At 34.6% G+C, this 14,393-nt stretch overlaps 1 protein-coding gene across 3 annotated transcripts in view; it reads left to right on the top strand.

Moving 5' to 3' along the window:
* SYT14 (synaptotagmin 14) overlaps positions 1 to 10,010 on the top strand; it is a 272,378-nt gene extending 262,368 nt beyond the window's left edge. For all 3 annotated transcript variants that reach the window (XM_004424867.3, XM_087439514.1, XM_087439497.1), the window contains one exon: positions 228 to 10,010. In XM_004424867.3, coding sequence (XP_004424924.1) covers positions 228 to 541 — 314 coding nt within the window. In that variant the 3' untranslated portion in view covers positions 542 to 10,010. The remainder of the gene's footprint in view (positions 1 to 227) is intronic.
* The last annotated feature ends 4,383 nt before the right edge of the window (positions 10,011 to 14,393 follow it).

The following is a 14,393-nucleotide window of genomic DNA, read 5'->3' as shown; positions in this document are numbered from 1 at the left end:
TTAAGATATTATTACCCCCAAAAGATTTTCTGCCTGCTTAGTATTCTCTTTACTTGTCACATTTTATAAGCATCTACCTCAAAATGGAATTAGTTGAATTTCCATTAAACATGGTATACACCATATCCTTATAGAGTATACTTAATCTTCTCAGCAGATGTTACAAGAAAGATGTTTTGAGTTTGTTTCAAATGATATGTGTGGTATGTTGTTGTTTTTTTCTGTAGATACATATGTTAAATTAACTCTACTGAATTCCATGGGTCAAGAGATGTCCAAATGCAAGACATCCATCCGCAGAGGGCAGCCAAATCCAGTGTACAAGGAAACTTTTGTTTTTCAAGTGGCCCTATTTCAACTTTCTGACGTGACACTCATACTGTCTGTGTATAACAAACGAAGCATGAAAAGAAAAGAGATGATAGGCTGGATTTCTTTAGGTCTGAACAGCTCTGGAGAAGAGGAGCTCAATCACTGGACTGAAATGAAAGAGTCGAAAGGACAGCAAGTGTGTAGATGGCACGCGTTGCTAGAGTCGTGATGGATAGGATAAACGAGCAATTACCAGCCAAGGCAGCGTTATTTCTGATCACAACATTACTGTTTTTACCTAGTCACCGTTAGAAGAGCTGTTCTTTGAAGAATCGTCTTCAACATTCTATAAAAAAGCTTTAAATTCTGTGGAAATAACGTCTAATACTGACATAAATGAAGGAAAAAAATGTCTCTGGTAGAGCTTGTTTGGGAAAATGAGAAATGTGTCTCATCCTTGTTAAACCAACAATCCTCCAGAGCTTTAAGAACACGCTTTTGGTTTGAAGTTAGTTTTACTTTAGCAAAAGAGCCAGTAATTTCATGAAAAACAAAAATTAAAAATGATTTTTAAAAAATCAGAATTTTTAGTTGCAACACTATTTATCACCCCACAAATTATCCATAAAACGTATTTCGACTGGCTCGTCCCTGGTGTTTGTAATGTTCTTTCATACAGGAAAGTAGTTCTCCAGCTCTATCATAAGTCATATCTATGCTGAAGGGTTTCAGTCACATTGAAAATTGTTTTATGTCAGATATTTCCCCCTTGTGCACTTAGTTTCATTGTGCCTCAGTTCTTCTCAGCACTAAATCTAAGTGCAAGCAAGTATTCATTTTCATACAGGAATTTCTTTTATATGTTATTTTTAAAAAAGGCTCATTTCTTCATTTGCCTCTGCTTTTGCCTGATCCAAAGAGACCGAGTCACTGGGCTGGTCCTTTGCAAGTCTTTTAGACAGGTTGTACTGTAGAACTCTGTAACTTTCTGTTGAAAGCACTTCCTGTATCCTCGTATTCCAATGTAGGAAGCTAATAGAGCAGGACTTTACTTTAAAATTTCTTTGAATGATTGACTCCTTACAATTGTAGTAATGTGAAAATACATTTTTTACAAACTAAAAAATATAGTAGATAAGCTGTTGAAAATTGAAAACAACTCAAGTTAAAGACTGTTTTAATTATCTGCTCCGAGTATTTAGTAACCAACACTGCATAAAGCAGGTAGCATTCACATAAGAAACTGTGCTCTCTCTAAATCTTCTTCACTCTTACTTCAATTTGTATTTGTAATATAAAGACTCTCCAGTACTCAGTTTGAATCAGAACATCATGTTCAAAACAGTTTTGAGATTCCTTATGAAGTTTCTAGTGACTTGTGACTAGATTTTATGAAATTTAAGGATACGTTCTTCAACGTGGTGTCATCCTGTGCCTTTCATGTAAGTTAAATTTGCTTATACAGCTTGAAAGTTGTATTTGCAAAATTAGGCCTTCGATTTTTATAAATGTAAAGATTCCTCAGAACAGTGTCACAACATCTTTATTTCCTCTGAAGTATGTAAAAGTTGTATAATGTGCTAATTCTTTAAAATGGCAAGGCATTTTCATTTGTTGTTTTTATATTTAGGAACTCTGATTAATCAGGAAAATTATAAGCTGTCTTCTTTTTAATTTTGCTTCTTACCCAATATATAATTTTATGCATATACTTTATTAAATAGAATGTTTTGTATATATGAAACATATTTTTTTCTTTCTAATTTCTAGTTAAACTAGAGAAAAACATACTATTTACCAATTACTAAAAAGCATATCATTGTTCCTAGTCCCAACTAAGTACTATACATTATTGTATGCTAGCAAAGCTAGAACTTGTCATTACTGTAATAACAAAACCAGGCACAGCTATTATTACTTCAGCTTGGCTGTACTGAAAGGCCTTAAAGGAAATCCAAAAGTGAACTCCTAATATTTTTTAGTTTAAAAAGTGGCAGCTCTATGCATTCATACACATGAATTACAAGACAAAACACAAATGCTATCTTGGGTGATGTGAGGTTTAAGAATGTATGTTTATAGAGTTATGTTAAAGGGAAGAATGCATTCTTTTATTGTTACATTAATGAGCTTTTCCCAGGGTTTTTTATAAATGAGTTAGGTTATTAAGGTAGAACATGAATCAAATGGCAAAATATCTCATGTAAGTATTTTCGGCAACAGTATGTATGTAGTATGGAAAGAGATTTAAAGGGAGGATGTAGATTTTACTGAGAAATTGGATTTATGCATTTGATGCTACAAGTATCTTTTCTGGCTTTGAAACAACTGACTGCATTGCTAACAACTGGGATCTTCCTAATAAAAAGAGTCATCAGTCTTATTTGTAGCTGTAACAAAGCCTAATCAAACACATTACAAGACCAGCTTGGTGCTTTCTCCTTCAGTGAAGAAAACTAGCTGCTGTTTGTTAAGTGTTTCTTCAGACTATGCCTAGAATTGTGGGTGTGCTGTAATACATCTTTAATGGTTTATCTAAGTATCAAATCCACTATGGCCTAAAGATTAATCAATGATTTTTAAAAAATTTCAAGAAAGACCCTACCTCCACCCCAGCTGCCAAATCCTCAAAGATTATGAATTATGTGTATGTGTACCTGTATACACACACATGCCTACACACACACACCCCATATATATATATATATGTATTGTGTACACAATATATACACACACACAATACATATATATATATACACACACACACACATATATGTACACACACATATATATATATATGTAAAGGTGAAGGTGCCCTGGCTTTTTCAGATAACTAAATAGAAAAGCATTTGTCAAGTTTATGGATTATTTTTCTCCTCTATATATGTACTAGAGATTATATTTGGTTTTGGGTGCTGTTTGTGGCCATTCTCTTCCATACACAGCAAAATATATATCTTTTTATTCTGTGGATTGACACAACTAAGAGTAATTACTCTCCAAAATTTGTCTATTCTTTTAGAACCAGATTAAATAGGGCTCAAGAGACCCACTTCACTCGACTAAATCTAATGTACAAGACAATACTACTGCTCTTTTGTGTGCTTGAATTTGCATGAAAGCTTACAGGCAAAATCTTACATCTCAGTAATTATAGCAAATAAGGGCCCACTGGTGGGCAGCAGGTGTTGTCTCAGAAACTTGAGAAAGACAACACACTTTCTTATTCTCTTAAAATCCCCTAAGTTTTATAATAAAATGAGATAGTCCAAATATGGCAATTGACTGGCATTCATGGGAGCTCCTGAGCCTGGAATTACAGGCTTTATTTGTCTCCCAAATGAGCTGCAAAATGTAGTTGTTTATTACTCTCCAAGAAACAAAGTGTATTTCCAATCTGTAAAGAATTTGTTTAGTATAATACCTTCTTACCTTTCAGAAACTTTCCTCTATAATCTTGTCTTCTGTACTATCCACATTTTACGTGAAATCCATTTGCATATTTTCCTACTATGCATTCAGTGAATTCTCAAGAATGTTGTATTTAATGACAAAAATAATAAATTGGACCACAATTTAAAACAAGAAAAACCAATGAGAAAATATCTAAACTACCCTTATTAATATACACATATTTAAGTATAGGGCCTGGTATAGCGGTTTCATCCCACTTAGTGCAGAAACCCAGGGCTATATGTTAAATCATTTTCTTGACACCATCATCATTTTCATTTCACTCATCAAGTCAACCAGAAGCGTAATCAATGATTGCAAAATAAGATAGCAGTAGGCGAGGAGGTCATAGAATTGAGAGTGTTCTTCAAGATGAAGATGGAGACCAAATGATATCAGAGTTTTTCAAGTGAACTGAGAGATAGGCTATTTGAAGGCGTAAATTTTAGATGAAGTAAGAACAGTATTCACCAACAAATTTTTTTCAAGGTCTCTATCCAAATATGAATTGAAATGACACAAATCCACTTGCATAAAATTGCCATTAACTAGATAGTTAATTCATAGAGATTTTTCTCATTGATAGTTATTATTTCACATGGATAGTTATTATTCGAAAGTTTTCATTTCTATTTTTTTTACATTCACCATCCCCAACTCACCAATGGCCTACACTAGAGGTGGCCATCAGTATCATCATCACCAGCCAAACTCAATATTGAGCCACGGTTAAACATGCTACGAAGAATTTTTTTCAATTAACTCAAAAAAACATCATCTGTGCCCACCAAAATGTGTAATAATGATGATGCTAACTACTACAATTTACTAAGATCTAGCACAAGAATTTACAATTTTGATTGATTCTCACAGCACTATGAAGTAAGTAATATTATCAACATTTTATAGATGAAAAAACTGCAGCATAGATGCTAAGCAGACTTGCCCAAGGTCATCCAGTAAGTAAGTAGTAGAACTGGGATTAGAACCCAGGTATAAATTACTCTAAAACCTATACTATGCATATTGCAGCTGCATCCCTCTTTACTGGTTGCAAGAAAAACAGTCAAAATATTATATTCATTAATAATCCCAGCCACCTTAATTGAATGACAGAACTAGAAAAAGAAAAGGAAAAAACAATCAGAGCTTGGGAAAGAGAAATAACAAGACAAAGAAGATCAGAGATTTTTTTTCTCTTCAGGACACAAATGGTACTTTTGTGCCATACTTTGTAGATGACTTTGATTTTCAAAGATGTGGGGATTAATTTACTCTGCCAGTTTAGCCCATACTTACTTATATTCTGGTAGTGTGTTAATAAATTTGTTCTGCTCCTTGTCCACTTTTGGGAATCCAAGATATTTTAGCTATATATGATCACCTTTCTACCCTGTGAAGTGGATAGCCTGTATCCATTAGCACATACTTTGCCCATGTCGGTGTGAGAGGCAAGACTCATCTTCCTCTCTGCTCTCATTGCAATTTATTTGTGTTTCTTCTATACCATTTTTTAAGGTTTAACTAGATTACAGCTAGTTTTATTATATGTGTTTCTCTTTCCCCCTTGGTAGTAATTAATGCCTTGTCTTATTACCTTTATGTGCCCCTTGCTCATTGCAGGCATACAATAAACATTGAATTGAATTAAATTCCCTATGGAAGAAATCAATAATACTAATATATGTCTCACTTTTTATGAATCTTGTGTTATGCATGGATTTATTTATTCCTTCATTTCATATATATTTATAAGAGTACCTACCATGTGGCATGTGTTGTTCTAAGTGCTACAGATGCAGAGATAATAAATTGGATAGACCATGTCTTTGCCCTCATGGAGCTTGCGTTCTACAGTGGGAAGATAGCCACAGAATGATATCAATTTAGTGGAGGAGAACAACATGGAATTGAGAAAAATCTTCCTGGCAAAGATAACCCCTGAGTTGGATCTTAAAAAACAAATACAGATTAGACTCCCATCAAGGAACATTACTCTCCAAGAGCAAAATTTAAAACTGGTTCCCAAACTATAGGGTGTTTAAGAATTATTTTGAGAGCTTAATTTGTATTCCAGAGCCCCACCTCCAGAGATTCTCTTTCATTTGGTTTAGGGTGGAGCCCGAGAATCTACATTTTATTAAGCTCCCCAGGAAATTCTGTCTGAGATACACTGGTATAGAATATTGAGCTCGTTATATAGAATTATTGATAGCAGTGTTTCAGTGCCCATAGATTAGATCTTTAAGTGTGGTAGTGATAAATAAGAGTGAGATTAAGACTAGGATTAGTGCTATTGATCTTTTACTTGTGCATCCTTAAAAAGAAAGATATTTAATGAAAAAATTAAAAGTGATATTTAATGATGAGTTCCTGTACATTCACATTCAACATAACTTTTTCAAAGTGTTCCTTAGTGTAATAAATAAATTGTATTATGTTGGCTTTATGATTGCTGAAAATTCCTTTGGATTGAAATATTGGTTCAAATATTTCCAAGCTGTCTTTACAATGATAGCTATAAGGCAAAGAGAGAGTCTGAGGAGATATCTCTCTCTCAGTATTCTAAAGGAAATAAGACTGACCTTTAGGTAAATGTATGGTAGCAGCCATGGGAGGTGGCATTTTTTCATTCTCGTGTATAGTAATTTTTCTTGCCTTTTATCATCATCCTAAGTGGCTTCCTTGTCGTCACGCTCATCAGATGAACCTCATTCCTGGATTCTTCACTAGGAACAGCAGTGAATCTGTTACCTCTGCTCTAACCTCCATTTCCTTGATTGCTTTGCTCTGTCTTAGGGTCTTTTATTTCAAATAGCAAGTTAATACAGCAGCCTCAGGTCCTCCTCTTTCTCTAAAAATAAATGCTGTGGACAGGGTTCATCTAAGTTTCTATTTTCCATTTAAAATGTGGCCTTACCTCCTTCTCTGGTTTAATATTTTGCATGAATATATTTTACATTTAGAAAGTTTTTTTTCCCAACAAAGATCTGTGATTAACCCACTGAAAAATGAGGTTATCTGAATATTTGAAAAAAAAATGGTTATGGAATTAGGCTGTTTTTGTGACTGCTGCTCTATCATTGTGTTTGGTCTGGTTATAGCTTGAGATCTGGTTAATAGAATCTGGTGAGAGAGTTTGATAGACTGGAATTATTAGTCCATTATAAAAAATGAATGTAAGAATTTTGCTCTTTTCTCTTCCTGTTTAGACAAGTTTGTATCTTTTTTAAAATGTTCCTTCTTTCTTCTTCCGTGCCTTTTTCCCCACTCCTATTCATATACATTCACACTAGATACCAGAGTTCATCAAAGCTGAATAATATCTATCAAAAAGTGATACCCTGACTTTTTTCCTCTTCATCTCATGGACTGAACAGTAGGAAGGACCATACAGGTTTCCTCACAGACCAGAGAGAGCACAAAGCATGATCCTCTTTAGTCGTGAGGGTGTGTTGTTGCTCTTGTGATTGTTGTTGTCATTGTACACATGTCTGGAATAGTGTGAAGCACCCTAATCTCATGTTGTATGGGTTGGGAGAAGAGAAAGAAACTTGATCATTAATCTAACAAAAGTCTGGTTTAATTTTGTTGTAGAATTTCAACCCCTTAGTACATAAAAATTTCTAAATAATTAATTGTGAGAAGAAAGTCACTGATGTGGCAATAGTTTCGCAAGATTTTTGACACTATTTCAATGTCAGGTTGACAGTCTGTATCTTAAATTGTCCTATTATTTTAGGGCCCTTCTTCACCCTTTTCTTTATTATTCTGATTACTATTTGATATTTGAGTTTGTCTTTTGAATATTCAAGACTACTTTAAAAAGAAAAACCTTAACACATTCTGTTTATTCCTTTAACATGTGATCTCTCACCTGCCACTTATTGTGTTTAAAATGAATAACCAATAGATGAAATATAATACTCCGTTATACACTGAAACAATAATTTTCTGAAATTTATTTATATATTCAGATATTGCTAGAATGCTTGTTTCCATAAATCTAAGCAGTTCATATTAAACATGACTATTTTGTTTAATGAGAAAACAGGAATTTTCCCTTATCTCAGATTAAGCATTTCCTTTGCCTTTCCTTTCTGAAGGGTGGTGGCTGTGAACCTCTTACCAACACCTCATTTGTCAATTTCTGAGTGTGCTCACCTCCTTCAGATAGTAGTATTTTCAGTAACAGCCAAAACTTTTATACCCTCAGGTAGGTCCTCACCAGTAATTCCTGTTCATAGCCCCCATTAATGTTGATGAAAGTAATACATAAGCACCAATAGGAGAAAAAAACCCTAAAGCATAAAGGATGAGTATCTTAGAGCCCTGGTAGAGGATAGCATCTTTAATACCTAAATGTGGTTTCAGTCGTAATGGAGTAGAAGCCAACTTCTTGGAAATAGTTTAGGTCATTATGTCCTAAATTCTCTCCTTTTGATCTTCTCTCTTTCCCCTCTAGCTTGCACAGTCTTTTATTTTAAATTTTGTGAGAAAGCCTTTAAAAAACCCTGGTTTTAAAAATTTCAAATATTGACTTAACCAGGCAATTTCATAAAAAAGGAAAACTGAAGTAAATACCATAAAGTCATAGGAAGGCTTTTTGGGGAGGGTGGGGGGAGATGGTGCTTGGTTTTATTTGGTGTAGTCATTTTGGAGAAGTATTGAGAATATTTACAACATTCTCCGACTATGTCACATTGGTTTTGTGAGGGGAGACCAGGTTAGCTTTTGCATATAAAATGTCTTTCTCAATATTTAAGTATATTTAAACAATTATTTGAAGCACAGCTAGAAAATAATGCTGATATTTCCAACAGTATTTTGAAATTATGAATATTACTTTAAATTTATTAAGAGAAAATTTCCAGTAGTGGCTTGCATTACAAAATTAATTTATAATGTTTCTGCTTAATTTTATTGAGATGACTTTTGTTTTTGTGGTGAAAATAATATAGTGGCAACAATTTTGAGGAATCTTTAAAGCTGTCATAGAGAGGACAGCCAATCTTTGGCTAGATTTTTACTAGAATTTTGAAATAAGAAAGTGTATCAATGTTAGTTTTCAGTTCAATTAGTCTTGATGAAGAACAGTTATTATATGAGTTTTAAGGTTCTTGATAAATTTGAGATCTATTCTTTTTTAAAACTCATGATGTTCATCACTGCTCAGTACTCTTGCATTGTGTTTTATTTCTCAAAATAATGTAATTTTTATGAAAAACTTAATTAATGGAATCTTTTATTCAATATTCCCTCACTTTGCTTCTTTCCTTCCTCCTCCCTTATTCCTTCCTACTTCTTTCATTTTTTGAGGCAAGAAGCTTCCTTAATAGTATAGTTTCTACAGAGCTTTCTTACTTATTTTTCTAACAATGGATGTAACAGTGTGATGAAGTTTAAATGCTCTGTGAGCAAAACTCGATTAAACAACCTGAAGAAATGCACTGCTGATTAGCATTTCCCTTGGTCTTAAATTGTCTCCAGCATATTTTGTAGTGACTCTACACCATTAATGGATCTTATTAATATACACAAGTGTCTGTATGGTTATCAACAGTGTTTATTATTGTCACATTAATTTGCACTTTCGGTCAAAAATACAAACAGGTGTGTGTATGTGAAACAACCCATTTTATGGAATGAGCATCTATATAATCATTTTCATGTAATTGAAAATGTGCTAAAAAAAAAAAAAAAGAAAATGTGCTATATGTCGCATTTTATTCTCATATCTACTTTTCTACTGTCTGTACACCGATTGTCTCGGTGCCTTTTTCCTTTTGTATAATTGTATTACGTAAAGAAATTACTGACCTCTGTGTAAACAACATAAAAACTGTTAAAATTATTACTCCAAGGATATTTTAATGGCAGTTTAATTTTCAAGAGAATAAATTTTTGTGTGGGTTGAAAGTTACTTTTCTTCACCTTTCTATAAGAAATGTCTCACATTTTAGTACTCACTTGGAATGGGTAAGCATCTGACTTCTCTGATGATGAAACACAAAAATCAGCCCTAATTCTTATCATTGACAAATAAGTGTTAATATGACTGTTACACAAAATAAAATAATGGTGATTGCATAAGCAAATATCAAATAGATATATGTAAATGTTAAGATCTTAAGTTTGAAAGGAATCTCATTTAAATGTGCTATAAAATATTGCTATCAAAATGTTTGGGTCATATTATTTTCTTTAATTCTAAGTCCAATCTGACCTCCAAAGAAAATAGACTACAAACAAATTTAAACATTTTAAAGTAATCTCCTTTAAAGTTCATAAATAAATCAAGAATGAAACTAAGTAGCTTTAAAATGATCTTCATATCTTTAGCTGGAATATGCATATGTATACGCTGTTACCTAGTTTATTCTTTCATTTAATGTGAATTTGTCATAATTTATATCAATATTGGCATTCTGTCTAACAAAATCATTTTCTATTTGGCAATAGTAGCTTGTTGATTTTTAATTCTTTTTTATTAGATGTTTCTTGTATTATTTCCCAAAGACCTTGAGTTTAGATATTTTTCATATTTCATTCCCTTGTCCATTTTATTTCCAGCGACAAAGATTATAAGAACAGACTTAACAAGTACTATTTTCCATATTAAAAGGAATTTAAATTTTTGGTGCTCTAAAATTGACAGAAATTAAAGTTGCTACTTTCTGTAATCTCTGATTGTCTTTGAATCCTGAGTTCCTTAAATTAACCAGAAGCCTTTTTTAGTTAACTTTTTTAAAGAGTAGAACACCAGTGCCCAATTGGTCTGGTTTAATCTTTTTTCGTTTTGTAAGAATTGCCTCTACGGAGACACGACGAAAACGTGAAACACTTCTGCTTAATTTCATCTCCGACTAAGTTTAAGGAATTTGTATCTCTTCTCAGCACTTGCTGCTGAATTCGTCCCACTCTTTCAAACATCTTGGGCTTCCATTATTAAGACATTTAAGGTTGAAGAAGCAAAAATAATAGACCTGCTTATGAGTTTACTCCAAAAAAGAAAAAAATATTTCATCTGGGTCCTGGCTTATTGTCTTTCACAAAATTAGGATTGATAAAAAGTGAAATTTCAGCAGAAAATACACACATCTACATTCTAACTAGCAAATCATGAAATTACCATTTTTTTTAATTGTTACAGAGGGATTTAGGTATTTATTCATCATACCTTATTATATACTTAAGATTATGTTTTAATTGCAAATTGATTTACAATTTTCAAATTTGATCTCCAATATGCAAAAAAAATTTGTCAGTTTATTTCCAAGGTTATCAAGATATTCCATGATGTTTCCCATTTGAAAATAAAATCATTCCCAATTTAAAAATAAAAGGTCTCAGTAACATATGTGAAATATTTTGATTAGTATTTTATAATGAATTATAATAGTGTAATAATACATCAAATGCTTCCACATAATTAAATGCCAAATAAGTGGGGACAATTTATATAAGGATCTCATAAACTTAATTAGTAAGAGAAACAAAGGAAAACATATTATTCTCTGTTGGCATAAGGAAAATATATCTAAGGGAATGTTTTCCAAACATGACTTTTAATATGTAGTAGAAACTGCCCACTCTTTACCAAAATCCATGTTTTTCTCTTTTTCTTGGTCACATGGCTAGATTACATTTCTCTGCCTTCCTTGAAATTAGATATGGCCATTTGACTGAGTTCTAGCTAATGGAATATGAGCAGGGGTGATGTGCACCAATTTCAAGGAGCCTTTTTAAACAACAAATAGGCCTTCTCCATGCCTTCTTTCACCTTCCACTGTCTGGATACAGAGGAAAATGAAAGCCAAAGGAATGGCCGATCCACAAGTTGGAAAGTTCCTGGGTCACTGAGTCACCTCACAGAAAAGAGACAACCAGATATATTTGCCTTGGACTGTTAACATAAATGAGAAGAAAAACTTCTATTGTATTTGAGCCATTACACATTTTAGAGTCCATTTGTTACTGCAAGCAATTGAAACTAAAACAAATATTGAGACCTTCCAGTGGGGTTCTGTGAGAATGTAAACCTGTGGTGTGTCACACTGGCTTAGCCAAGCAGCCAGCAGTGAGGAAACAGATACAGCAGGCTGACAAACTAACCCACATTATGCAGTGGCAAAACATTTGCTAAGAGAGTTGCCTGTTATGCTTGTAAGGGTGTCCGTGCAACTACTGAACCTGTAGTTTAAGGGAAATGGATGGAAAGAGCCAGAGTAACAGTGTATTTGAGATGTTTTTTGCTAAAAGATATTACAATAAAGCAGTAAGCTTGGGCAAGAAATATGGTTTTCAAGGAGAGATTGAAGGGAATGGAGGGAGCCCAGAGATTAAGTGCCTTAGGGGTTTGAAAAGTCTACCTATTAAGACTGCACAACTAAACAAGAGACTCAACCATGTGGTAAAGATCAGAATTTCAAAAGTATTGCCTCTTATTTCAGAGGAGCTCACGGTAGACTTGTGTGCTCATGAAGCATGCTATGAAAGTTGTGTAACCCCCCACAAAGGAAATAATTCTCAACACCTACTTCAAATGAAACCATAGCATATAGTGGAAAAAGAAAACATTCCCAGAAGTAAAAGCCAGAGACCACTGAAAATAAGGGATAAGGGAGTTCCTCTTAGACAATAGATCCAGAGTAAATCAAAAACTCCTCTACCAAGAGGGAAGTAGTGGTTTCCACTGCTATGAATCAATGATTGCAGTATGTTTCTCATTCTTCCCCTTTTCAAATGAGAATTTAAATTGCAGCTACCCATTTCCTGCTTTCCACTGTATATTTGGTGGAAGCTGGGGGGCAGGTAACTTGTCTTTAAATTCCCAGGTCACAGGACTTGATGGAAAGGAGAGTGAATCACCAGAGATGGAGGACTTCGAAAAGATTGCAACAACTGGTTGGGACTTGAGGTTGTCTTCCTTAAGGCAAATGTAAGCTATTTAACAAAATCTTTGTTCTCTTCCTCCTGGATGTGGATGCACACTAGACTACATTTCCCAGCCTCTCTCACAAATATTTGTGGCTGTGTGACTGAGTTCTAGCAACTGGAATATGAGTGGAAGTGATAAACATCATTTCTAGGCCAAATGCCTCCTTCACGGTCTCTTCCCCATCCAATTAGTTGGTTACAGATAATGACGAGTGCCCAAGGGGATGGTGGGGCCACGAGATGATAGGAGCTTAGGTCCTTGAATCACTGCTTGAGATCATCTTCTCACCAGCCAATAATATCTTCTTCAGCATTGTTCCCTGAGCAAGAAATAAACTCCTGTGTGTTTTAACTATTATACATTTCAGGCCTATTTTGTCCTGCAGCACATACCTTACACTACTAGGTAAGTTCATGGATTCCAAGCTAGCAGCTGAGTGAAGTCTAGATGGCACTATAGCCAAAAAGACAAAGCTTCTATACAGTATGAGGAAGGACAAGTTCTGACATCTGATTGTTTGAGGGCCAAAACCAAAGAACGGAGTCAGTCTCAGGAACACTGCCGGACAGCACTGCCCAAAGGAGTTATTTTTAGAAACAAGGCAGTTAGAGAGATTCAAAATACTTGTCTCTCCAACTTGACCAAACTAAGAGAAGCAAGTTCAACTGTGACCCAAGAGATGAGATGAAGTGATGGGTTGAAAGCCAGAGAAGCAACTAATACCTAGGCATCAAACCTCAAGACAGAACTGAAGCAATAAGAACATTGGAGAAACATAGGGTGAGGAGAGGATGAAATCAAGCAGAGAACAGATAAGTCAGCAGCGTAAAGGCAGGGACACCAGAACCATTATGAGGGACAAGATGAGAGCCAGATTGTTAAAAAACCTCGAATCCAGTCTAGGGACTTTTGGACTTAACCCTGGAGGTTTAGAGTAGGTGAGTGTGTTTAAGAAAAGTTGTCTAATAGGGAATAAATTAGGAAGCTAATTTTAAAATCCGGATGTTTTAAAAATGTTAAGTAACTACATATGAGGTAATACCAGCATCCTAGATTAGGTAGGTGGAGAATGTTTTTAAAAAATGAGATTGATGTGGGCCGGCCCCGTGGCTTAGCGGTTAAGTGCTCGCGATCCGCTGCTGGCGGCCAGGTTCGGATTCCGGGCGCGCACCGACACACCGCTTCTCTGGCCATGCTGAGGCCACGTCCCACATACAGCAACTGGAAGGATGTGCAGCTGTGACATACAACTATCTACTGGGGCTTTGGGGGAAAAATAAATAAATAAATAAAATTATTAAAAAAAATAATATTGATGAGACATTGTAAAGGTAGAGTTTCTGGGACTTGATGACTAACTGAATGGAGTGGGGCAGGGGGAGAAGTGCCTGAGAGAGGATAGAATTAATAAAGTGGTTTTGAGTAGCAGGTGAGTGAGAAATGGAGCCACCAAATAAAGAAGTCCAGAGAAGAAGTTGGGTTTTTAAAGGTTAGTTTTAGGTTTGTTAACTTTCAAATGACATTTTGTGGAAAATGTCCATGAATTGGAAATGAAGGACTGGAATTTAGGAGAGAGGTAAAGACTAGAGTGAGTTTTGGGATTCATGCAAAGTGCGAGAATGACTAAGTCACAGGAGCCACGAGCCAACACATCCTCTCACTAGGATTTGAGTTCCTGATGGCAGAA

The sequence above is a fragment of the Ceratotherium simum genome, chromosome 2 (genome assembly GCF_057802395.1).
Source record: "Ceratotherium simum simum isolate JZ-2026a chromosome 2, ASM5780239v1, whole genome shotgun sequence".
NCBI lineage: Eukaryota > Metazoa > Chordata > Mammalia > Perissodactyla > Rhinocerotidae > Ceratotherium > Ceratotherium simum.
This window is presented reverse-complemented; position numbering and strand designations above follow the sequence as displayed.